Raw genomic sequence first — 27,083 nt, forward strand, 5'->3', positions numbered from 1 at the left:
GGTACAATACAAAGCACAGGAACTGGATAAACATCTAGCACTATCTGGCAGCAAATCAAAACACTTTTAAGAAACACCTCCTCGAAAACCATTGCCAAAGAGCCGTGGGCACATTTTACCCGCACAGGGTTCCCAAAAGAGATCCTGGCGGATCAAGTGGTTTTATGTCAAAGATGAATGGTGTAGCCCAGGGGTATCAAACTGGTGGCCTTCCAGCTGCTGCGGAACTACAAGTTACATCATGCCTCTGCCTTTGGGAGTCATGATTGTTACTATCAGCCTTGCAATACCTCATGGGACTTGTAGTTCTGCAACAGCTGGATGGCCACTGATTGAGCACCTATAGACGCTGTTTATTTACACTTGCGTTTGGGGGGGCGATGATAAAACCCAGCAGTTCAGCTGCTTTTACCCCCTCCCCCTTTGACTGCTGCAACTTTACCCAGTGACCAAGGGTGCACACATGCCTCCGCCATGATTATTTACTTTGTGGCAGTAGCAGGAACCCCCCCCCCCCCCATCATGCTCTATGGGCACTACAGACCGCCCTATAGACTGTTCCCAAGCCAGGTGTGTCCTTGAAATTTTGCAAACCTTTTAAAAACTGAATGAGACCTCAATTTGGGGGCTCAGACCATGCCCCGAGTTAGTGAACAGATTGTGAGGTTGGGTTTGGCTAGGCTTATGACCACTTGTAATCTCAAGGAGATATTGCTAGGTTTTTGCTGATGAAGGAAGCAAAATAAAGTTTTGTCTTTGCAACTTTGCAGAGTTTTTTACGTTTGTTTAAATGCCCCTCAATAAGTTAAAAGGAGCTCCTACTATATTCCAGAGAATGATGGCCGAAATTCTTAGGCTTCCTCAACACTTGAATTGCAGCAGCTTTTGTAGATGACGTTGTTTTTTTTTTTTTTTAGCACAGACTTGGAAAGTCGCCTCCCTAAAGCACAGCCCATCCAAAATTCCTCTAGGTATATGAACTAAATGGCAAACCCGGAAAAAAAAAGGTTGACATAGGGTTAAAAGATGCCTGGTATCTGAGACATACCATTAGCCTAGGCCTAAACTAAACCCAGATTATAAGATGGAAGCTGTGAGGGACTGGGCCTGCTCTTGTTACCAAGAAACAAGAAGATCCTTCCTGGGTATCATTGGATACTCTTGTAGGATCTTCCCAACTTTTGCCACGTTAGCAGCACTCTTAACCGACTAACCAAGGGCAAGAGCATCATAAATATCAAGTTGAATCCAATGGCTAGAGAAACTGTTCAATGTTTTGAAGCAGGCTCTTTTGTAGACAGCTAGTGCTGGAAGCCCTGGACTTCAGCGAAGAATTTGTGGTCCAAACCAATACCTCAAGTGTAGATCTGGGGGCTATGATAAAGTGGTAGACAAGGAGGAACACCTGGTGGTCTTTTTGAGACAGAAGCGGATGGCAGCAGAGAGGATTTATAGTATTATGGAGTGGCATGGTTTGGACATTAAGTGGGCCTTTAAGGCTCTTCGGTACTACTTGCCAGGCCAAGTAGTACCGAAGAGCCTTAATAACAGATTGTGATCCCTTATCATGGTTGGCCTATTGGAGCACAACTTGAGGGTTACCTGCTGGATTTTCCTTTTTAAAGCGGAGGACCGGGTGGTTGTAATTTAAAAAAAAAATGCTAATGCTCTCCTGGGAGCACACTTTTTCTTTTGCAGTAGATTTGAAAACCCCTGGGTTCCAACAGGGGGAGGGGGTTAAGGCAAACTGCCCCAGCTGGTCAAGGACATGATCAGCGATAGTGTAATTCATGCTCTTGCTTTAATAGGCAGACTGCTCTGCTCCCCACAATCTGTTTGTTGAGCAGTAGACAGTGGATTATAAGCTAAACACACCCTGCCATACCTGATTGATAGTGTAGTAGTGTGGAGTATGATGGAGTCTGTTAGCAACAGGCTGGGACTGGGAGCTGACCAAACAGTCCAATGAACAACTGCAGAAAAATAAAAATGGACAAGGAGTCCTTAAAGTAGATGTAAGCCCTCACATACTCAGTGAAGTGAAAAGCCTCCGATGATGCACAGAGATGAAACAAATCTCCCTACATAAGTTTTACTTGTGTATGTGCTGTCTTCAGCTTTCTAGACTGTTTAGAAAGTGCACGTCCTGTTTGAATTACCTATTCCTGATTCACCCGTGGGAGGGAAGTTTGGCCATACACTTTGAGACAGCTGATTGGAGGATTGGAGGAAAGGCACATAGGCAGAAACATGAAGAGCTGTGCTGTGAATAGCCCAGCTGTCTGCTAATCTAATTATAGCACCCACCCTGACACAAAATTCAGCCTGGTTTTATCTCAGTTGAGGGCTAACTTGTCAGAAGTTATGCTGATAACAGAAGAGCAGGGCAGGAGAAAGCTACAGGACTTAAGGGCCGTACACACTTGACGAAAATCAGACGAAATATCCTCAGATTTTTCTCTGTCTTCTCAGCGTTCATTACCGTTTTTAGTCGACAGTGCATAAATGTTCACGAAATTTCTCGTCCGATTTTTCTTTTTTTTGGCACATTTCTTCCTAGACTTCCGGGTTGTCAGCAACTTCAGATCCTGCGCGGTCTTTTGTATCCGATTTTTCACGGACGTACTGCATACACATTAAACGAAAATCGGTCGTCTGGGGACGGACGAAAAAAATTTTGGTGTTTGTCCCTCCGTTTTTTTTCGTTTGAAAATGTCGGCATCGGCTGCTGAAAGTTGTGTACAAACTAGGCGAAAATCGGACGATTTTACATCGGCGGAATTTTTGGCAGATTTTCTACTAGTGTGTACCCTGCTTTAGGGCTTTGAAAAGCGATAAGTAATCACTACAGATATGTGCCCAGGTCAAATTTAATCAATGGGGTTTACATCCACTTTAAGGCCTTTTTCACACCATGTGAAATGTGAGCCTTTCTGCGTGCATTCTACAAGGGCACAAAGAAAACAATTTTTCCTCATGGGCTTTGTTGACACCACCACACTGGTTTCATGCCTGTATTTTTTTTCTACGCATGAATCTGCAATGTGTATAAAACTCATAACACACTTTGGTATCTGGACTACCACTCTGTAAGCTCTCCATTTGAAGCTGATCCCTGCAATAGGAAGACAAAGGGTATTATATATATATATATATATATATATATATATATATATATATATATATATATATATATATATATATATATATATATATATATATATATATATATATATATATATATATAAAATAATTCTAGTCAAAGCTTGTCTGGCTAGCTTCTCCTATGGATCACAGGAGTGCAGTTTGTTTTGCACTCCTGTGACCCATTTTCAGCAGAGAGTGGGCTAAAATCCGCTCTCTGCTGACAACACAAAAGTTAGTCCACGCTCTGCGTCATCATGACCAATGAGTCGGGATCCACCAGATCCCTGGACCCACACCCAGATCCATCTCTCAGCGAGCTGCTGAGAGCCCAAGCTGGCCACTCCGCCTCCTCCTCAACCCAGTGCTCCAATGAGCGAGGAGGGGGCAGAGAGCAGCAGACAGTCAGCAGCTCTCTGCTCATGGAGCTGTGAGAACCGATCGATTGGCCGTGTTTGATTGCTCGGTTCTCAGTGTAGAGACGCCAGGGGACAGATGTAGCATCGGACCAATGCTGCATCCACCTAGGTAAGTATGAATGAAAAACAAAACAAAAGCCCATACCTCTCTTTTAATGCACCTTCCATAGTCATTAAATAGACATATAACAGTGTGCTAGCCAGCTTCATCTCCCAGACCTTGGAGAGATTGTGACAAGATTCCAGAGCTTTCGATGACCTCACCAGTCTCTGCAGAGCCCTGACTCACACATTCTTGTAGCATAAACCTTAAAAGATTAGTCTGTAGGTTTCTTTCTGTAGCTACCCTTGACTTTTGTATGGTAGTGCTGGCAGTAAAAGAATTATTATCTATACAATATGCAGTTTTTTGTAATGTGTTTCACCCCTCAACTATCTGTCATCTATTCCTCACATCATAGCATGTGATCAAATTTAATGCTGCCTTTACAAAAAGTTTGCCACTATTCATGTGTTTAGTTAAAATCCACTTTACAAATGCCTAAGCGAGCGTATTAGTTACGTGAAATGTATAATCTAGCAGATAATGCAGTTGGTAAAGTTAAAGCGGAGTTCCGGACAAATTTTTTTTTCTTTTTGCTAAAAATACCCCTAGAATAGTAAGGGCTCGTGCATTTAAATAAAGATATCCAGTAAACAGTTGTTGTATAGCGAGGCCATCTGCGGTTTGGCATCTGAAGCCGCAGTGTCCCTCTTCTGGGATTTCGCGCATGCGCAGTGCGTTGCAAGCGAGTCCCACAGCTTGCAGGCCGGGTTTCCATAGCCCATTGACTCCTGGGATTGATGATACTCCTCTCCCAGGAGCCTATGCAAAGCCGGAAATTATGTATGAGGAGGAAGTGAAAAGATTTTGCTCCATAAATAAGGTAAGTAAACTGGGAACAAAAAAAAAAACGCATTGCCAATTTATTTTTAGGATGCACACAAGTGCTGCATGGAGGGCATTGTAAAATGTGGGTGGAACTCCGCTTTAAGGTACATTTAATATATTAGGCCTCCTCCCCTATTGTAAATGTGAAAAAAAAAAAACACAGATGGGGGAAAAAATTATTAAAGCGATTTTGTAAAGTCTCCTTTTTCTTTTCTATAAATATATCAAACCTGTTATACTTACCTGTTCTGTGCAGTGGATTTGCACAGAGCAGCCTGGATCCTCCTCTTCTATGGTTCCCTCTCTGTGATCCTGGCCACTCCCCCCTGTTCAATGCCCCCACAGCAAGCCGCTTCCTATGGCAGCACCTGAGCAAGTCACAGCTCCCTGTGTCCATTTAGACACGGAGCCCTGCCCCGCCCCCTCTCTCCTGATTGGTTAGCTGAATTTGACAGCAGCGGCAGCCAATGACGTCGCAGCTATGTCTCAGCGAATCAGGAGAGAGAGTCTCGGATGAGTGAGACACTCGTGGACATCGCTGGACAGAGAGGAACCTCAAGTAAGTATTAGGGGGTGCTGGGGAGGCTGCTGCACACAGAAGGCTGTTTATTTTAATGCATAGAATGCATTAAGCTAAAAAAAACCTTCTGACTTTACAACTCCTTTAAATATACTTACTTTACCTTTGCTTCTGTACTGCAAGGGGTGACATTATCATTTTCCTGACAAGTACTCAAAATGTCAGGAGATGTCACAGCACAGTGCAACATTTTCCTAGTACTTCGGCAAAAGAATGGTAACCTCACCTTTGCATAGGAGCCACTGGAGGGAAGCTGGGGTGTAAGGTAACTATATTTAGATTCCCTTTTTGCAACAGGTGGTTAGTGTTTCTTTTTGTGAATCCCCAATAAAAAAAAAAAAAAATGGTATTATTATTAATTGCTCTAATTGGTATTATTATTATTAGCATTATTATTATACAGGATTTATATAGTGCCAACAGTTTACGCAGCACTTTACAACTTGAGGGTAGACAGTAGAACTACAATACGCTTTAATACAGTAGGAATCAGGGGGCCCTGCCCGTTAGTGTATAGTGACATTTGGGCAGTAATCACTAGATTTAAAAGCCTTTTTTAAACTAGGGTCACAGCTAACTCTGTTGTCGGTAAGTCCAGTCAATTTTAGTAGTAGACCATATTTTCTGTTACACTGCTACTTACATTTTTGGGGGAATCCATCTGGATACTAAGTAGTGTTTTACATGGGTAGATGTCTGCGTTTTAACACATATAGAGCTAGTCATGAATCACAGTAGCATATATTGCAACCTTTCATTAAAATAATTACTAAAATCTTGCTGTGACTACTAATGTAACATGGAACTGTACACTCACTGTAAATTATTTCACTAATGATTTTGTGTGTGTGTGTTTTTAAGAGTGTAAATGAGTTCTTGGTTTTTACCCATAGGAGGCTTTCCCTATGCTTCATGTTCTAGTGACCGCATTGTAACTGGGAAAGGGATGAGGAGACCTATTTTGCATGGACACAGACAGTGATACAATGCTGAAGGATATATTTATGTATCACCCTAGAATAATCCAATAATTCCAAAATTTTGGGCTGAAATCATGGTTTTGAAGCATAAATGACACACTGCTTGACACAGGTTGCATTACCTTCTGTGTAGTGTAATTTTGGTATTTTATGTTCACACTATCTTTCTCTTTCTCTATTACCAGGCTTTTGGAAACGCCAAAACAGCACACAATAACAACTCCAGCCGCTTTGGAAAGTTCATCCAAGTCAATTACTTGGAGAGTGGCATTGTGCGTGGGTAAGCTTTATATGCTATGGCTTTTCTATGATTTGCAGCATCACTAATTTACCTCCCACGTTTCTAAAACCAAAGAAGAAATTCAAGGGTTAGGGTTATGATTCAAGCTAAGTAAATCCCGTTTAAATTTTTCGATAGTCCTATTTAAAGATCTAAAATGAGCATCTTGTCCTGCTTCATGCTTAAGGTATTTGTAACAACTATCTGTTGACCAGTTGCCCACAGGAGCACATGCTCTCTTTTGTTCAAAACTAGCACATGAGCAGTGTGCTCTCTCCTAAAGTAATATCAGTTCTGAGTTGCTGTGGTCTATCCTAGCATGTAGCAAGACAACACTCAGAATGAGATTTGTTCAGTTATGCTACAGGGAGCCACAAATGGCCCACAGATATGCTATTTAAAAACTGTCTGAGTTTTTTTTTCTTTTTTTTTTATCCACTGGTTCCCCTTGCCTGGATAGTTATATTCAGAAGGTAATCATGGCCATTAATGCTGAAAGTCAGCACCAAACACAAGTTATGTGCAATAGTGTGTGTTCTTTATCAGCAGGTGACTGCTTCCTGGTAAAAATCTTTCCTGTAGTGCCTCTTCCTTAGCCTCCTGTTACCTGATACTGCCCTGAGCATCTCTTTTGCAGAGCTGTGAGCCACTGTTTCTAAGAAAAGATGCACCACTTATCTGCACTTCATTGTGCCATCACTGCCATTCATAATGCTTGTATTACTATTCCCCCACAATGCATTGCATTCTTTGACTGGAGGAGGAGTAGTTGAATAACAGGTTTTTCACTGCCGTTCACAAAATGTGATGTATTGTGGGAGAGACATAATACCAACAATATGAACAGTGGAGGGGACAAAATGGGGAGGTTAAACAGCTGCTGTAAACTCCCACAATGCTAGACAAGAGCTGCTGAGGGCAGTCAGTATCTGGCGCCCATGAAGGTGCACTACAGGAAAGATTTTTTAGCAAAAGCCACCTGCAGCAACTGGAATACACGCCATTACTCCTAATGTGTTTTTGTGCTGTAAAAAATAAACTTAAAGCTGAAGTTTGGGTATGGCAACTGTTATATAGCTATATTCAGCTTGTAAATATATGTTCTGTGTCACACCTGTGGAATACCCATGGGGGAGAGAGGGAGGGGGAGTACGAGGGTAGCTGAGAGCAGGGTGGGGGGAGGGAATGTAGGATGGTAAGTGAGGGCAGGATTGGGGTGGGGGGGGGGAGCTAGAAGGGACTCTGGGAACACAAAGAACAGCGAGACCATTGCCATCTATATGCAATATGACCGCAATTTAATGTATAAAAGGTAAATAAAAAAACACTTGCATGGTTAAAAACAATTCCAGCATAAATGTTGAATGTTGTGTTCATCTGCTGTACACTCGGGTGGTAGCCCCTGGTTTGTGAGGGGGTCAGGGGTTTGGGGGCGCTTGTGGCTCCCAGCGCTTCCTGATAAACTAGGAGACACTTGGGGGGCACTGATACTGTCCCTGGAAGGGACGTCAAGGAATGGCCGCCCATGCCGTTCCTTCAGAGCCCTGTGCCGTGAAAGGCGGCTCCTGTGCGCTTGCGCGGGACTGAAATCATCGCGGCTCAAGCCAATTAGATGGCCGTAGAATGCGAACCCGGATGGAAGATGGGGACGGGTTAAGTGTTGTGAGAGCGGTGCTGCGGGGACTTCGTTTTAGGGTATTTCGATATATGCGATGCATACTAGTTCATTAGGCCTTTGCCTTTCAGGTGTTTATTTTTTAAATGTTTTTTTTTTTTTTTTGGGAAGTTTACAACTCTTTTTAACAACCAAGAATTGCCACCATTCTTTTCTTTACATTAAAGCTGTTAGCGGGGAAATCCCACTGAAAGAACTGAGCCAGAAGGTATCGGTTTCAGGTATCATTGCATTTGTACAAGTACAGATGCCCGTGCAAATGCCTAGTATCGGCACCAATACCAATATTAGTGCAACCCTAGTGATCAGTTGCTTTTCAGAGAATACTGTGCAGTTTGTCTATTGTGTGCAGCGTGTTCTCTGATTGGACAAGGAGATTGTGATGTCACTTTCCTGCCTCTCCACTGTGTTCAGAGATTCTATTATATTCATTGAAAAAATGCTCCTTGAATGGCACCTTTAAGTGAGCTACAGTAGGGCAGCCACCTAGCATGGGACCCTACTAAGAATGGAGCTAAGGGTTTCTTCCTCAGTATTCCCATATACTTCATTGATTTGTGTACTACCTTTTGGCCACAGGCTCACAGATTGGTTCTTATGCCTTTTTCATATGACTCCATTAAGTTAATACTGTTCGTTTTGTATATTCACTTATCTGTAAGTGACCAGCGCCTGTACCTTTTTCTTGTATCTTGATAAAAGACCTCAATAAAATGTTTATAGAAAAAAAAAAAAAAAAAAGCATGGAGCCAAGTAGAATATCTACCACCATTGCATGCCTTTCAAATTCTAGTCTTAAGGCCTCATGCACACAGGCGTTCAGCTCCTCCTGAATGCCTTTTTTCTCATAGGAGGAGAAAAGCAGCTTAAAAAAGTGGCTAAAGCTGTGTTTTACAAAACCCATTAAGGCAAGTCTAGCATTTGGGCATTCAATCCATTGGCCAGATAAGAGAGATTTTGTTACTGTAAAATCTTTTTCTGAGTTTGACATACACATTTATGTTCTCAACCACAGGATTTTATCAACACCTTCAGTAGTTAGGACACTTGGCAGAAAAAACAGACACCGCATCACCTATGGGCATTCCTAGCGAATAGTAAACTGCCTGTCTACTATAAGCAGCTCAGTTTGCCACAAAGCAGTACAAGTAGAAAAAAACAGAGGGGTGGGTGCTGTGTTCGTCAATTAACTCACAGAAAGGGATTCTACAGTGAGTAACAAAAAATCCCAAATTTATTGTTTATTGATGGACACAGCTCTTCATATTCTCAACCATAGGAATGTCCAAAAGTAGTGCCTCCATGAGGGGTGGGAAACTAGAGGAAAAAAAAAAACATGCAACCACACCCGAGATCCCCTTGAAAGGGAAACCAGAACCACAAACACAGCCTGCAAAACTGGTGGATGCAACACTCATCTGAGGATGCTAAAACATGATCGATGTGTACAGCCAACTAGGATCCACCTTGCAAACTTGAGACGGACATCTGATGATGAAATACCCAGGAGGCACTAATCCCCCTAGTGGAGGAACCTGACCCTTAATGGCAGAAGCCTGGACTGCCGTCTGCTGTTTCTTCCACCAAGAAACCATGGCCTATTTGTGTCCCGTACGCAAGCACAAAAAGAGAAGGTACAAACGAACCGCCCAGGCAACATCCGAGCAGTGCAGCACAACCTCTTTAGGACATAACACAGGGAAGAGGCCATGTCCTCCTGCAGGTAAAGTCAGACACCAAATGTTAATGAACTCCCATATTCTGTTCAGATGGATAGATAATTAGCTCAGGTTAATTCTATTCTTGTATACAATTTCATCTGCATATGATAATGTAATCAGGCAACCCCTGACCTGTGTGTGGTAATCTGATCAGGAGGGGGATGGGCTCATGTGTGTATAAATTGAGTGTGAAACTGTTCAATAAAGGAGAAGATTCTAGTACAAGCAAAGTTGTCGGCTAACTTTGTATGGTTGTGGCTGGAAAATCTGATATCTATGTTCACGACTGGGAGGAAGCCATATACTGATGATAGTCCACAAGTTCAACGTGGGTTGCGGTACCGTTGCAGTGTCCCGTTGCAGTGCCCAAGTCCAGTTTCTGATCAACATCCCAATGGGAAAAGGTCAAAATATGAGACCGCAAGAGGAGGAATATGGGTTTAAGTCTGCAGCCTCTCATCATGAAATTTAAGCATTCCAGGTACGATGGAAAATCTGCCGAAAGGTGGAGTTGGGTGCCTTACCATGGTGGGAATCAGAGTCCGACAACCCCCTGTCTCTCCTAACCTGGCGTTAAAGAGCCAAGCTGTCAAAGCCAGTCATGGTAGAGCAGGGTGGAAGATTGTCTTTGGGACTTAAGTTCCTCTTGCAGAGGAAACCGTTAGAGGATGTCAGCGACCATCCAGAGAATCCCTTACTCTTGCGATAATTCTCAACACATCCACATCAGGGTGCCCCATTGCAGACAGATTTGATGAATAACCACTTGATCCTTGATGTGGCATCTGGCTAATGTAGTCAGTTTTCCACACCCAGAATGTAAATGGCAAAGAGAGCTGGAACGTGAAGTTCCAGCAAGGGCAACCACCTGTTAGGTAAAGTCCGAAATGGAGTTTGAGTGCTGAGGATTCAGGCGAAAACGTAGTCAGGGATCAGGCTGGCAACAGATCGGGCAAATCGGTATCCAAACGTAATCCAAAGAATGGTCAGGCAGGCAGAAGTCATACACAAGCCGGCGGTGAAGTACAGATTCGCCAGGCTGAAGAGGGGTCAAGAATACAGGCAAAAGTTCATACACGAAAGTCTATCAAAGAGCAAGCAGCACACCCAGGAAGATGTTCCAAACAAACAAGTATTGACGAACAGGAAGTGCTGCTTTTTGAAGGCTGAGTAAATTGTACATTGTTCACAGCTGGTTAAATTGTACATTGTTTGCAGCTGGCAGCAGGTGGAGCTAGTGAGCCCAAAAGTAAAGCATCAGGCTGGAAAATCACTGCAAAAACTCCAGAGCTTCTTTGTGGCACAACAGATAAGGCTGCAAGCTATGGAACAGGGAACCTCCCGGTTCAAGCACACCCAGGTACATGACACCACCCTAGGGGAACGGGACAGCTAGTGAGGTGACGGCAACCTTGTCTCCTAGGTGTGAGGGAACTGTGGGCCAGAATAACACTGACGTGTACATCAGGTGCCTGGTCATATGTATAACCGAGAGGCATTTCTCTCACAGGCCACCCTGGTCCAGGATGGGGATGTTGGGGCCAATCCAGCATGAAGCTAAAAAGTCTGCATGCACTTGCTGGGCAGGCTGGGGTGACTACTGGATCTAGATTATCCTGCCTGTTGCCCAGCCCGGCTATTAATTGTAGATCGCCACAGGAAAAATCCCAGCAAAAAACCTATTGAACCACAGATACAAGCATGGAGTGAGGTCCTTAATCCTACACTAGGCAGAAAGGGGTTTGCTACCAGCTAGGACTGCCCATAGGCAGTGCTGTTTTTTATTTCTGCCTAGTGTGTTACTCCTGAAGGTGGCAACATAACCCTGTGGTAGAGGATATGAAGAGGTGGGTCCATCAACGAACAGAGAAATTCATTTTTTGCTTTCTTTCATCAACCAACACAGCGCTCAATTAATCATGACTATAGGTTATATTGCCTCCTGCAGGACTAGGACTAGGCAGAAGAAAAAAATTGGCTACACCCATGGGCTGTCCTCAGCTGGTATATATAACCCTCTCTCTGCTATAGACATTCAGTTTGTTTCTTGTCTAGTCAGGAGTAAAGACCTCGGCTCCCTGCTGGGAACACTTGGTCCTAGCAATTTTTTCTCCTTCCATGCATCTTTTTGCCTCTTTTCCTGGGAGATCTACAATCAACTTCCGGGCTGGGTGACAGGCTGGATAATCCAGATCCAGTGGTTTTTACCCTGGGGGGCTCTGTTTGGTGGGGGGTCTGGTACCTTTGTTTCACGGGTCTTGCCTGATGTAGGGTGTACCTCCCATGCAGAGGGCACAGTGGAGCCTTTTGCCAGCGATGGACTATTTTCTTCTCCTCTGCCTTTTTTTTTTTTTCCCTCGTGGAGCGCATGGTGGCCATTTTGTCGTTGTTTTTGTCTCCGACTACGGGAGGGGGGTGGCCATTTTACATTGGTCTGGTCTCCTGCCGATGGCCATGTTTTTGGAGTCCATGACGTCACGGCAGCCATTTTTCCCTTAGTCTGACATGATGCTGGAGAGTTGCCTGGGCTTCCAGGCCCTCCCCTTCCTCTTCCATTTACCTGGATACATAGCTCCGTGCATGTCTTGCTGGCATTTTGAATGGCGCTCCTCTGGTGGTGGTGAGTCCTGGGGGGTCCCTCTCACTGCTACAGGGTTTCATTGTCCAGAGTGGGAGGGGGTCCTTTGCGGTGCCAATACATTTTTCTTTTTTTTGTTCTGCTGGGTCTCTCGTTTTCATGGTGCCGCAGGGTCACATCTCCCCCACTGATCCCCTCCTGGATGTAGCAGGTCCCTCAGTACCCCAGCCTCCATTTGATGCACTGACAGCGGCCTTAGAGTCCCTTGTGTCCCAGGTGGAAGTGGCATGCGGGCAAGGGCCTAGCAGGAAGCATCCTCTGCCTTCTCCTGCTGAGTCTGTCTAATCAAAATTCTGAATCTGGTTCTGCTGGTGTGGACATGGCCCGCTCCCATATCCGTCTGATAGTGAGGATGATTCCTCCATGGTCGCAGCAGCGAATGATAAAATGCTAGTGGACGTAGTTGTAGTTGCAATGTGTTAAATGTTTAAAACTGAAGATGTAGCTAATGATTTTTTGTTTTTTTTTTAACGAACCTTTCCACCGTTGGTAGACCCTCCTTTTTCCAGGTTGAATAAAGCAACCATGATCCCAGTAGAGGAATCCCCTTCCTTTAAAGACCTGGCCGATAGGAAAGAGAGGTTCATGGCACGCAATATGCTTACTATAGCAGGCGGCATTGTGACCAGTCCTGGCCTTGGCCCTGGTGTCTCAGACCCTAACTGAATGGGCCAAGCTTTTGCGTCAGGGTCTGGGTAATGAGCAGGTTTCCTCTGCTCACGTTTAAAGTGCAGCCCCTGGACCAACTGCTCCTCCAGATCATTTGTGATGCAGCTTTAGGTGCAGCTCCCAAGCTGTTTAAGCTCTGTGGCTTAAAAATTGGTCTGCAGTCCAAGCTTCCAAGAAAGCTCTCATTGATCTGCCCTTTCAAATCTGCCCTTTGGGGCTACTCGGGTGACATCATAAACGGTCTCACGGGGGGGGGGGGGTGGGGGTTGGAAGAGTACCTTCCTGCCACAGGCGAGGAAAGGGAAGGAGCCTCATCAGACATGGGCCCTCGTTCTCAGCTCATAAAAAATTATTTTGTGCTCCCGGGGCATCAGACAAGGAAAATGGGTCTTTTAAGTCTTTCCTAGGAGGCTCCAAGCACCCTTGGTCTGGTAAGCCTAGAGCTACCCTCTCCAGACCCGTGGACAAGACCCTTCCAGCCTGAAGGTCTGCCCTCACCCATAACAGGGGTTGGGGGGACATCTTAGCTGGTTTCCGGCCTCGTGGACCTTTTTTGTGTTTGTCAAGGGGATCCACAAAATGATCCTTTTGGGAGTACCAAAGAAGGGGGGCAGAGTTTTTCCTTTTCTGGGGCTTTAGGCCCTAAGTCTCTTTGTACGGATTTAATACCGGCAAAGGTCCTGGTTATATCCGAACTACCTGAGGTCCCCCTTGACCCTGTCCAGGAAATTGAATTACCTAGGTCTGGTTTTAATACTGACCAGGGTGGTTCTTCCTCTGGACAAACTTTGGGAACCGGCTTCTGTCGCACAGACGGTCTTCTCTCCCGACTTGCATACAGGTTTTGGGTCTGGTCAGGTCCACCTTCAAGACAGTTCTGTTTACACAGCGCTGTATGCAGCTCCTTCAGCAGGTTCGGCTCCACAGGGAGGATACTGAGGTTCGTGGAGAGGTAACGGGTTTCCTCTGCCGACGTCCGAGTGGCACTGTAAGGTCAGTATCCTCCTCGGCTCAAGTTTCTTCTGCGGTTCCTGCGAAGAATCAAGGGCGAGGCTTCCAATCATTTTGGTGGCTCTAAACGTTCCTTGGGGGCTACCTCTCAGAAAGGACTAGTTTTCTGGTACAGCCTCTGAAGCAGCCGGGATGCCCGGCAAAACTGGTCAGGCAGCAATAGGTGCCTGACCATTGGCCCCCCAAACTAGGAGAACCTATTACAGCACACCAGTGGTGCTTTTGGAGGCCTCTCTAAAAATGACGGTCAGAGAAGATCTTCCTAAATGATAGTATTCCTCTACAATTTTATGGAAATGCATTGCAATGTATCAATACTCTCCATGAGGACAGGAGGAGTGTACTTTGTTCTCTGCAATTCTGTCTTCATTTGGGATGATAATTTGCATATGATGGAGATTTATGTAAACAATACAGAAAGAGCATTGAACTTTCCAGACACAAGATGTAAAAGCCAGATTCCAAAAAAGTTGGGGCACTTTACAAATTGTGAATAAAAACAGAATGCAATGATGTGGAAGTTTCAAATTTCAATATTTTATTCAGAATACAACATCGATGACATATCAAATTTTAAACTGAGAAAAATAAGTTGATTTTAAATTTCATGGCATCAACCCATCTCAAAGTTGGGACAAGGCCATGCTTACCACTGTGTGGCATCCCCTCTTCTTTTTATAACAGTCTGCAAACTTCTGGGGAGTGAGGAGACAAGTTGCTCAAGTTTAGGAATAGGAATGTTGTCCCGTTCTTGTCTAATACAGGCTTCTAGTTGCTCAACTGTCTTAGGTCTTCTTTGTTGCATCTTCCTCTTTATGATGTGCCAAATGTTTTCTATGGGTGAAAGATCTGGACTGCAGGCTGGCCATTTCAGATCCCGGATTCTTCTTCTACGCAGCCATGATGTTGTAATTGATGCAGTATGTGGTCTTGCATTGTCATGTTGGAAAATGCAAGGTCTTCCCTGAAAGAGATGTCTGGATGGGAGCATATGTTCTAGAACTTGGATATACCTTTCAGCATTGAAGGTGCCTTTCCAGATGGGTAAGCTGCCCTTGCCAGACGCACTCATGCAACCCATACCATCAGAGATGCAGTCTTCTGAACTGAGCGCTGATAACAACTTGGGTTGTCCTTGTCCTCTTTAGTCCTAATGACATGGCGTCCCAGTTTTCCAAAAAGAACTTCAAACTTTTATTTATCCGACCACAAAACAGTTTTCCACTTTGCCACAGTCCATTTTAAATGAGCCTTGGCCCAGTGAAAACGCATGCGCTTCTGGATCATGTTTAGATATGGCTTCTTTTTTGGCCTATAGATTTTTAAACGGCATGGTGGATTGTGTTTACCAACAATGTTTTGGAATTACCATTACAGTAGCATCCCTGTATGTGATGCAGTGCCGTCCAAGGGCCTGAAGATCACGGGAATCCAGTATGGTTTTCCGGCCTTGACCCTTACGCACAGATTGTTCCAGATTCTCTGAATCTTTGAATGATGATATGCACTGTAGATGATGATAACTTCAAACTCTTTGCAATTTTTCTCTGAGAAACTCCTTTTTGATATTGCTCCACTATTTTTCGCCGCAGCATTGGGGGAATTGGTGATCCTCTGCCCATCTTGACTTCTGAGAGACACTGCCACGCTGAGAGGCTTTTTTTATACCCAATCATGTTGACCTAATAAGTTGCAAATTGGTCCTCCAGCTGTTCCTTATATGTACATTTAAATTTTCCGGCCTCTTATTGCTACCTGTCCCAACTTTTTTGGAAAGTGTAGCTCTCATGAAATCCAAACTGAGCCAATATTTGGCATGACATTTCAAAATGTCTCACTTTCAACATTTGAAATGTTATCTATATTATATTGTGAATAAAATTATAAGTTTATGAGATTTGTAAATTAGTCCATTCCTTTTTAACTCACAATTTGTACAGTGTCCCAACTTTTTTGGAATTGGGTTGTATATAAAATGTGTATGTAAATACATATTTAATCTAAAATGTGGATTTTTGTTTTTTTTTGTTTGTACTGCTTTCACAAATGCATATTGATAAATGGTAGCAAAGTATTTATTTATCTCTAGAGGATGTATAAATTTAGTCTGAGCTTGTGGTTGGGTCTTTTTATCTGAGTTCAACAGTGTTCATCAAAGTTCCATGTGTACATCTGCTTAATGATGATACAACAAAGGGTACAATGACATAGAGTCACAATAACCAGCAAGGGCCATTATGACTCTGTAGATTTTACAGAGTGATTTTACAGAGTGCGGCTTTGTTTCCACTTTTTTGCAATACATGATGTTACAGCTTCACGCTATATGCTTGGCAGTGTTGTTATGCTCACTTCTGCTGTGCGCAAAATCCTTGGCATTGTCGCGCTCATTTCTCACCATGTCCTTTTGTGTACTAAATGACAGGCTAGGCTTAAAAAGATATACCCCTTTCATGAGCAAATAGAATAGGCTGTTTATGACAATTGGGTCAGTCTTGAAAATATTTTGCTCCTCCAAGAATCATTCCTAAACCTCCTAATTCAAGATGTTGCTTCATTCAAAATACTGCTGATAGAAAGTTTGAGATGCTCTTAAGTGCATTTTTATTCTCACAGGCCTAGCTCTGTGATCAGTTATTGCTGCAATTTCTGTTGGTCATGCTGCAACTAATTAGACTAGAGGAATGAACAACCAACAGGATCCTGAGGACCGTACTTTTGGGGAGCACTTGCAAACATTACCCTCTATTGCTCTTTTGTGTTTGTGCCTAAAACAAGTTATGTCACAAGTCACCAGAATGGTTCTGATTTCTGTCCATGTGTACAGAGGTTTAGGACTAAAAGCCTGGACAGCTCAAGCTGCCTGTAAGAGATGCCTAAGGTGTATGCCTATTTGGTGATCCGTTTGACAAGTTCATCAAAGATGTAACAGGTTGAAAAGTCCTCCCTCCACTGTAGAAGGTTCCAAAATCTCCCTCCTCGGGGGCTTTCACCTCGTTTAAAAATTAGAGTACCTCAATACTCTACCCAGTCTTAAACCTCTAAGCCAAAATTCAGCCAGCTGAAAAAAAAAATTATATATATATACAGGTCCCTCTCAAAAAATTAGCATATTGTGATAAAGTTCATTATTTTCTGTAATGTACTGATAAACATTAGACTTTCATATATTTTAGATTCATTACACACAACTGAAGTAGTGCAAGCCTTTTATTGTTTTAATATTGATGATTTTAGCATACAGCTCATGAAAACCCAAAATTCCTATCTCAAAAAATTAGCATATCATGAAAAGGTTCTCTAAACAAGCTATTAACCTAATCATCTGAATCAACTAATTAACTCTAAACACCTGCAAAAGATTCCTGAGGCTTTTAAAAACTCCCAGCCTGGTTCATTACTCAAAACCGCAATCATGGGTAAGACTGCCGACCTGACTGCTGTCCAGAAGGCCATCATTGACACCCTCAAGCAAGAGGGTAAGACACAGAAAGAAATTTCTGAAAGAATAGGCTGTTCCCAGAGGGCCGTATCAAGGCACCTCAGTGGGAAGTCTGTAGGAAGGAAAAAGTGTGGCAGAAAACGCTGCACAACGAGAAGAGGTGACCGGACCCTGAGGAAGATTGTGGAGAAGGACCGATTCCAGACCTTGGGGGACTTGCGGAAGCAGTGGACTGAGTCTGGAGTAAAAACATCTAGGGCCACCGTGTACAGGCGTGTGCAGGAAAAGGGCTACAGGTGCCGCATTCCCCAGGTCAAGCCACTTTTGAACCAGAAACAGCGGCAGAAGCGCCTGACCTGGGCTACAGAGAAGCAGCACTGGACTGTTGCTCAGTGGTCCAAAGTACTTTTTTCGGATGAAAGCAAATTTTGCATGTCATTCGGAAATCAAGGTGCCAGAGTCTGGAGGAAGACTGGGGAGAGGGAAATGCCAAAATGCCTGAAGTCAAGTACCCACAGTCAGTGATGGTCTGGGGTGCCATGTCAGCTGCTGGTGTTGGACCACTGTGTTTTAACAAGGGCAGGGTCAATGCAGCTAGCTATCAGGAGATTTTGGAGCACTTCATGCTTTCATCTGCTGAAAAGCTTTATGGAGATGAAGATTTCATTTTTCAGCACTCTCCTGACCTGAACCCCATAGAGAATCTGTGGGATGTTGTGAAGAGAAAGTTGAGAGATGCAAGACCCAACACACTGGATGAGCTCAAGGCCGCTATCGAAGCATCCTGGGCCTCCATAACACCTCAGCAGTGCCACAGGCTGATTCCCTCCATGACACGCCGCATTGAAGCAGTCATTTCTGCAAAAGGATTCCCGACCAAGTATTGAGTGCATAACTGAACATAATTTTTTGAAGGTTGACTTTTTTTTGTGTTAAAAACACTTTTTTTTATTGGTCGGATGGAAAATGCTAATTTTTTTAGATAGGAATTTTGGTTTTTCATGAGCTGTATGCCAAAATCATCAATATTAAAACAATAAAAGGCTTGCACTACTTCAGTTGTGTGTAATGAATCTAAAATATATGAAAGTCTAATGTTTATCAGTACATTACAGAAAATAACTTTATCACAATATGCTAATTTTTTGAGAGGGACCTGTATTTATAATTTTTGGATTCCCCCATTCATACATTTTGAGGTGGAAGGGGGAGTTGTATTTTGGCAGGGGGACACCTCCGCTGCCTAAGTACAATGATTTGGAAGGAGTTGATCACTAGATCATCTCCGCTTTAGCAGGATCGGCTGAACATGGATCAAAATTCAGCTGGTTCCTGCTTCACGAACTGAATTTCGATCCATGTATGGCCAGCTTAACAGTTTGAAAAGAATGTCCTGGTACCTTGGACACCAAAAACTATTGTGGATCAAGCTTTGTCTAAAACAGTACATTACCATAATGCTGCTCAGAATTTACCAGTCCCCAGAGGCTTGAAAAAAAAAAAAAAAAGGTCAACCGCTACAAATACTGCAGCTGCTGTATTTTAAAAATCAGGAAATTACCAATCCATGGATTTCAGCGCTGGCTTCCTCTGCCATCTCTTCTCACACGAGGGTCCAACACAAGGTGTCGAACGATAAAATGGTGGGACCCATCTTAGGTATGGAGTCCTATAATTGGTCTGGTTCAGTCTAGACCAGGGGTCTGCAACCTTTAAGACAAAAAGAGCCACTTGGACCCGTTTCCGAAGGGAAAAAAAAACTGGGAGCCGCAAAACCATTGCGACATTTAAAACAAATATAACACTGCATATATGCCCCCTTTCAATGCAGTGACCAGCATACATGCCCCTTTCAATGGTAGTGACCAGCGTACATGCCTCTTTCAATGGTAATGAACAGCATACATGCCCCTTTCAATGGTAGTGTCCAGCATACATGCCCCTTTCAATGGTAGTGTCCAGCATACATGCCCCTTTCAATGGTGGTGACCAGTACATGCCCCCTTTCAATGGTGGTGACCAGTACATGCCCCCTTTCAATGGTAGTGACCAGCTTGCATGCCCCTTTCAATGGTGGTGACCAGTACATGCCCCCTTTTAATGGTGATGACCAGTACATGCCCCCTTTTTAATGGTGATGACCAGTACATGCCCCCTTTTAATGGTGATGACCAGTATATGCCCCCTTTCAATGGTGGTGACCAGTATATGCCCCCTTTCAATGGTGGTGACCAGTATATGCCCCCTTTCAATGGTGGTGACCAGTATATGCCCCCTTTCAATGGTGGTGACCAGTATATGCCCCCTTTCAATGGTGGTGACCAGTGCATGCCCCTTTCAATGCAGAGACCAGCGTGCGTGCCCCCTTCAAAGCATCTCTTCACTTACCTGCCATCACCATGCCTGGCGTGCTACTGACGGTAGTCGGGTCTCGGTCGGACGTCTTCTTCTTCTGCCTCGACCTGCATTCACGCCGCTGCCCTCCTCTTTGACGGCGGGCGGGAAGGTGACGTCGGGACGGTGCGAGATTAATGCACGCACCGCCCCCCACGCGACGTCACCCAGGATGTCCTCTATGATTGGTCCAGCCTGGACCAATCACAGCCAGGACAGCGCCACAGTGGGGGAGTGTCGGACGCGTTGCTATGCGCACCGATGACACCCAGAAGGCCGCCAATCGGCGGCTCTGCGTGTCGCACAGTGCGCCTCCTCCCCTCATCTGCCCCGGAGCCGCGGCAAAGGTTTAAAGGAGCCGCATGCGGCTCCGGAGCCGCGGGTTGCCGACCTATGGTCTAGACCAACCGTGTAGTGTAAGGTGGTAGGGGTCTGTGGTTAGGATAGTCCTCGAGGCAGTGTTTTGGCATCTGGGGACGGAACCTAACTTATTGGCACCACAGACTCCAATGTTGTGGGAGATGGTATCGTCAAGGATCTGCAACCATTCTTTGATCTGGATTGGTTTGACTGTTTTATGTTTTTCAGTTATTTATGATTTAGTTTAATAAAAGACCGAACCGGCCATTTCATCCCAGTGCCACTTTTGGATTTGAGAGCCAGCTGTACTACTTTGTGGTACTTCTTTTTAATGTGAAACTTTGCACTAAGGACCATGATGGGCAGCTGGACTTGGGCTCATCCATCAAAAACCTTCCTACCCACTAAACCAGCATTTTCCAACCCTGCAGTGCCTTTAGGTTTCTTCAGGGGTGCTTTGGCAAAAAGTTTGAAAAATGCCCATAAAATGTATACAATCCTTTCGGTGGATCAAGCCTGCATTTTAGTTACACAAAGCCATTGGTTTTCATGAACCAAAACAACCTTCTAGCCGCCAGCGCCCTAACAACCAGTGATATCATCGGTAGATAAAGAGGACATAAGGCGCCTGCACAGCAATCCCTGTTTTGCCCTTCTCTGCTCCTCTCAGTCAGCACTGGGGTCACCTGAGTGAGGGACAAAAACTGAGTGAGGAGAAGCTCTGCAATACTAGTCAGTGCAAAGGTGTGTTTGTGTTGGAAGAATAAATGTCCTCTAATGCAGGTTAACCTATGTGTGTGGATGTTGCTGCATTATGTAAAACTACTAGTATAGTTTACATTTTTGCATGGGGTGCCTCGAGATTGTGCATTATTTTAAAGGATGTATTCACTGAAAAAAGGGTTGAGAAACCCTGCACAACTTCTCTTATACTCCTTTTTTTTTTTTTTTTTCTTAACCATTTTTCCCTTGGGTATACACATTTAGGCCATATATACTAGCCACTTAGAACCTACAACTCCACCAAGATAGATCTGCACTTTTCTCACCCTATGACGCCTTTCTCTGAACAACATGGCATAAAATTCATGGGCCATATTCACATCCTTATCCCATATAAAGTAATATGCTAGAAACTAACATTCACTACAGCTTCCCTTTATGTATTGTTACTTGTAACACTGAGTGTTACTCAGCTAAGCTTGGTTGACATATTCTCAGTGTTGCATTGTAAATGATGTACTGTGGAATGCATCATATCCTATTGTGTTAACTTGCCTAAACCGATTGTAAAAAATCATAGAAAATGAAAACAATATTGTAGAAGTTGAAATTCCACCTAAAGCTTATCAACATGCAAATTACATTTAAAAAAGAAAACCCTTTGTTTTCATTACATTTAAATTGTAGCCTCCTGAAAACATCATTAGGGATGGGCTCAGGCGTGTTCGGATCCTAGTCCCAACCCACCTGAGCATTCACGCAGGAAGCAGTCACTGCACATCACCAATCATAGGCAGTGAGGCATTTCCTGGCCCACAGCTGCACATACATAGGTGCTCGTGATTGGCGGTGTGCAGTGATTGCTTCCTGGTGGCATTGCTCGGGTGGGTTTGGACTAAGATCCAAACACGAATGAGCCCATCCCTAAACATCATAGCATCCTGCTTCAGAACACCTTTTAAGAGCCCTCAGCCCTGATGCAAGCATTGGGTGGGCTTTTTGGAGGAGTTATACATATATCAAAATGCTTTGATGGATGGATGTCTGCATGGAGCACTGGGGATTCTTAGGCAAACTGCATTTGCCTACAGACTGCTCAAGGTGATGCCAACATGTGGTGCTGAACCTTAGTGATTTGAAAGAAATTAAATCTATTGTCTGAAAGGAATAGGCCATGAAGAGTAAGGTTGGGGAGGAATGAGCTAGATGATGATGCACGTCCTCTAGCCAGGAAATGAGGCAGGCTTCACCTGACTGCATCCGCAGCTATGCGATCTGTGCTGTTCATGCGAACAGCAGCAGGGTCCTTATCTCTCATTGAAGAAAAAAAAGTTAAGCTTTGCCTACACCTTAAATGTAGACCCCTAATAATAAGGTTTCTTATCTTTAGCGTTCCTTTTTACAGTGTTCTCATAGTTAATATTGTTTTTGTTGTTTCAGAGCTGTGGTGGAAAAATACCTCCTTGAGAAATCCCGACTTGTGTCTCAAGAAAAGAATGAAAGGTAAGATACAGTGCAATGATCAGTTTTAAAGGACCATTACATAGTTACATAGTTAGTGAGGTTGAAAAAAGACAACAGTCCATCCAGTTCAACCTATTATGTGTTTGTGTGTTTGCTTTCAACCGTACATTGTATACCCCTGTATGTTGTGGTCTCTAAGGTGTCCATCTAATAGTTTTTTGAAACTATCGATGCTCCCAGCTGATACGACTGCTTGTGGAAGAGAATTCCACATCCTTACCGCTCTCACAGATTGCTTCCTGGCGGGATTATACGGGGACCATTATACTCCAGTGTCCTATACAATGAATTACCTGCAATATCTTTCCTAACTACAAAAAACACCAGTAACGTATTAAATAATAAATATGTTAGAATTTGAGATCAGCCACCAAATATCTTTAGACAGGGTTCATGCACACTGGGCTTAAAAATGCAGCGTTTGACTTTTTTTTTTTTTTTTTCTGCCTGTAAATGCACCTATATTTTAGCCTATGTTTTGATGCACACATGGTCATTTACAGGCGTATTGGAAGAAGACTGTTTACAGGCTGAAAAAAAAACCCCATTACCAGCACATTCAGGAGAGGAACTTATGAGCAGAGAAAATGCTTGCTGAGCCTAAACAGTAGACAGGTTTAACACTTGAGCGTTTATGGATTCCATTGGCCAGAATAAATTAATAATCTGGCAAATGGAATCCATAAACACTCAAACACTTGATACGCCTAAACGCACATGCAAAATGCGACTTTAGGTCCTTTTTTGCAGATTTTCTCCTGCCATAAGGAAAGACATTCAGAGAAGCCGAGCAAACGCTTAGTGTGCATTGGAGGGGGAGGGTTAGCTCTGTTCTTAAATTGTTTGCCTACAGGTCAGCTCTATCATTTTACAGATAGGACCCATTTGATTTGTTTCCTGCTAAAGTTAATGTATCTTGTTGTGCATGTATTCTGAATTTCACTGTTCGTTCCACAGGAATTATCATGTTTTCTACTATTTGCTTCTTGGGGCTTCAGAAGAGGAAAGGAAAGCCTTCCAGCTCAAGCAGCCTGAAGACTATTTCTACCTCAACCAGGTAATATTAACAGGACAAGTAAATTGGTTTATCAGGACATAGTGTATGGAGTACATTTTTTTTTTTTTTTTTTTTTTTTACATCTATCTAAGTAGTAGTTAAACATATGAGGGTAAAGCGGGAGATTTATTGTCCTAATGTTTGTAAAACTGCTACAAGTAACTGTTTTAAAAGACATGGTCAATTTACCCTTAATGGGTGCGATAGGTTTTAAAATAACTGTGAATTAGCAAACACCCTTACACATTACCATACAATTATTGTATTTTTGAAATGAGCTTGAGCTTGGAAATCAGTGTAGGGTGAATATTTTTTATGTTTATTTTTTATAACAAGTCAATGTTAAAGGCTAAGTTTGCCTTAAGAACATGTTAGTCTTGTATTTAGGGTGTAACATGTTCCAGCAACCACCTCAAGCTCTGAGCCCCCCTTCCTCAGGACTATGGGTGGCATGTTCTTCTCTGCAGCAGCTGCATCATTCATTCATAGATATCTGTAAATGAATCAACTAAAAGTCCCGTCTGCCACCATGGCAGATGGCTTATAGTTCTCAATGGACGACAAGAGCACTGATTAGCATGCTCAGTCCATTCACTCCTCCTCTATAACTTTCTTACTGAAAGCCTGTACGGAGGTAAAAGCAGGTAGCTGGAAAGTAAGTGTGCTGGAGCCTGACATTGCACCCACGATCCACTGATCATAGGTGCAATGTTTTCAAAGCTACTGCTAGTGAGCTTAACCTTTAATCTATTTATATATCATGCATGCAGCATTTGTAGTACATGTTAAGTTGTCACCACAGTCTTTATAATTAAAGTAAATTACATGCCATTTTTGTGTGTTTCTTAAATCACTATGCTTATTCTATTAGGCTTTTCTTTGCATACTTTTCAAGTTATAGTCTTATGACTAAAATGCCATTTTAGTTTTAGACGTATTTTAGTCTTTTGACTAAGATGCTATTTTAGTTTTAGTCCTATTTTAGTCATATGAATTGTTTTCGTTTTAGTCATATTTTAGACTAAATTAACACTGTCCGCAGCGAGTCAGCTAGGGAAGGACCGGGGTCCCCCAAGAAAAGGATGCAATCGTCCGCATAAAGCGACAATTTTTCAACAGTGGGGACAACACAGATCCCCTTCACCCCCGGCACCCTCCGTAGCTCCTCCGCCAAGGGTTCCATAGCAAGCACAAACTGGGCCGGGGACAACGGCAGCCCTGCCTCGTCCCCTTTTTAATTGCGCAGTATGTACTATTTTTAACATTGCACACCACTGTGTACAAGTTTATATCTGTGCGTTGAATGTAGCTAAAATATGCTGGGTAGGTGTGTTAAGGTGCTATTCGGATTAAATGCTCTTTCTTTAGAGCTTTGAAGTATTGCAGGCTATAATGTGTGTTTTTATTATGCGTTGCAGCAATGCAATTGTCTAAATATGGTTTAAAGGTCTTTCAGCTGCAACAAGTAGTAGGTCAGCAGTACATTGAATAGCTGTTTTCTGTCTATCACCGGATTTACATAAGGACAGCCATCTATGTTTTCTTGGCTGTGTCCTTACAGCAAACTGTAAACTTTGTTTTGCTTTTCACATTTGATGGGGACAACTACGTATACCGTCTAATCAGATTACAAAGGAGATGTGCTTGTTGTGATAAAGACATATGGTAGCCATTAGTCATGTGTTCAGCATGTTATTTTTCTTGTGTAGCGAGGACGTATTTATCTTGAGGTAGAAAGCATGATTTTTTTTTTTTTTTTTGTCATGATGCACACCGTATTTGTTAATAAAGACCATAGGCCAACGCAGCTTTTTAAAACCATCTTGTTTGTGGAAAAATTGAAACTATTTGAAAATCAACTTTCTAGCCAGCTTTGCCACCCACTGGCTAAAATTATATGCTGAAATTGTGTTGGTACTAAAAGTTGAAGTTCAGTCCCTATTGCAGACTTATGCTGCATATTATACTTCACTTTTCCAAAAATGAAAAGACCTTTCTTTTAGTAATTTTTTTTTAAATCCGTTGTTCAGAGAGCTTTGTTTTTGTTTCTCCGATCAATTTCTCTGTTGGCTATTTTAACAGAAAACGTCATTGTTATACGATTTTCAGATGAAAGTGTCTTTCTTATTTTTATTTGTAGAATAACTTTAAGGTGGAGGATGGAGAAGATCTTCGACATGATTTTGAAAGGTTGAAGCAAGCAATGGAAATGGTTGGATTCCTTCCAGCTACTAGAAAACAGTTTGTATTTTTAATTGTCTTAGCCCCGGTCTATCCTAGTTCTTGTAGCAGTAAGGGCTGATTTACATTTGTTTCAAAATGTGGCATTGGACATGCTTTTTTTTAAAGCACTCCGAATGCCAGTCAAAGCCTCTGTCACTAAATAAATAAAATTTATTGCTTACAGTCCTGTTTACACGTTGGGTTTGCTTTTGTTTGCTTTGCTTTAAAAATTATATCCCATGTCTCTTTCATGTTGCTTCAAAGCCTCCATAGAAGTCTGACAAAGCTCACTTACAGCACCTGCAGCTTTTGAGAGGCTTTATTCAGCTTTAGCTTCGCTTTATTTTGGAGGTATTGAAGATATGAGATATGCAGGGATGCACTGGTAGACCAACACGTGAACCAGAAAGACCTCACCAGCCACTTCTGGTTCGTGTGTCTGGTGCAGATGTCAAATCTAGTGTGCAGCATGGAGCCGCAAGAAGGTGAGCGGGGTCCAAACTGGAGCAGAGCAACCAACAGAGGGCACACATGGTGTGCCACATGGGAATGCTATAGCAGAAGGTGAGTGGGGACGAGAAAGAGAGCACTGAGTGGCAGAGAATCAGCAGAGCAGGCAGTCTGGAGTAGGAGTAACTAGCAATGTCACACGGTGTGCAGCAGAGGAGCAATATAGCGGTAGATGAGCAGGGACCAGAGAGCGAGTAAGGTAAGCAAACCAGAGGATCGCCAGAACCTGGAATTATAACTGAGTCGGGTATCAGAAGAGCTGGGGCATCAGCAGAGCTGGGGGTTACTGTCGAGCAGAGGATCTGCTAAACAAGGGTACTAATAAGCCAGGGATTTGCTGAATAAGGGTACCAGTGCTGTACTAATGATCTGAAGATCTGGTGAGTGGGAGTACTGCTGAGCCGGTGTTCTACTGGGCCCCTTTAAAACAAATAGAAAATAAACAAATACACAGGGCATCTTGCCAAGCTTCTTTAAACCATCACTAAAGCATTGAAAAACATAAAAAAAAAAAGACATATTGAAGCAGTAGGCACTTTAATGTGTGAAGTCAAAGCAAGTGTAAATGAGCCCTGAGAGATAAAAGGCAGGAGTTTCCTTCAAAAGTGTATTACTCTTTGAAATGCAAGTTGTCTATTGACCACTAACAATGGCTATAAAATGGAGACCGCACAGATGAAAATTGAGTGCCTTTGTATGATCTTCATTCTTCTTACTATTGTGACTTTGCTGTTAGATGAAAAGACAGCGAGTTTGCCTTTCATTGGGTACTCGTCATTTACTTCCTGTTAGACCCCTAACT

The 27,083-nt window shown here is 43.2% G+C and overlaps 1 protein-coding gene across 10 annotated transcripts in view; it reads left to right on the forward strand.

Annotated features, from left to right (window-relative positions):
* The window catches only part of MYO9B (myosin IXB), a 296,901-nt gene that overhangs the window by 100,348 nt on the left and 169,470 nt on the right, over positions 1-27,083 (forward strand). For all 10 annotated transcript variants that reach the window (XM_082260874.1, XM_082260880.1, XM_082260879.1 and 7 more), the window contains 4 exons: positions 6,240-6,334; positions 22,408-22,470; positions 23,449-23,548; positions 25,689-25,789. In XM_082260874.1, the coding sequence (XP_082117000.1) occupies positions 6,240-6,334; positions 22,408-22,470; positions 23,449-23,548; positions 25,689-25,789 (359 nt within the window). The remainder of the gene's footprint in view (positions 1-6,239; positions 6,335-22,407; positions 22,471-23,448; positions 23,549-25,688; positions 25,790-27,083) is intronic.

Source organism: Pelophylax lessonae, assembly GCF_965119305.1.
Source record: "Pelophylax lessonae genome assembly, chromosome: 1".
NCBI lineage: Eukaryota > Metazoa > Chordata > Amphibia > Anura > Ranidae > Pelophylax > Pelophylax lessonae.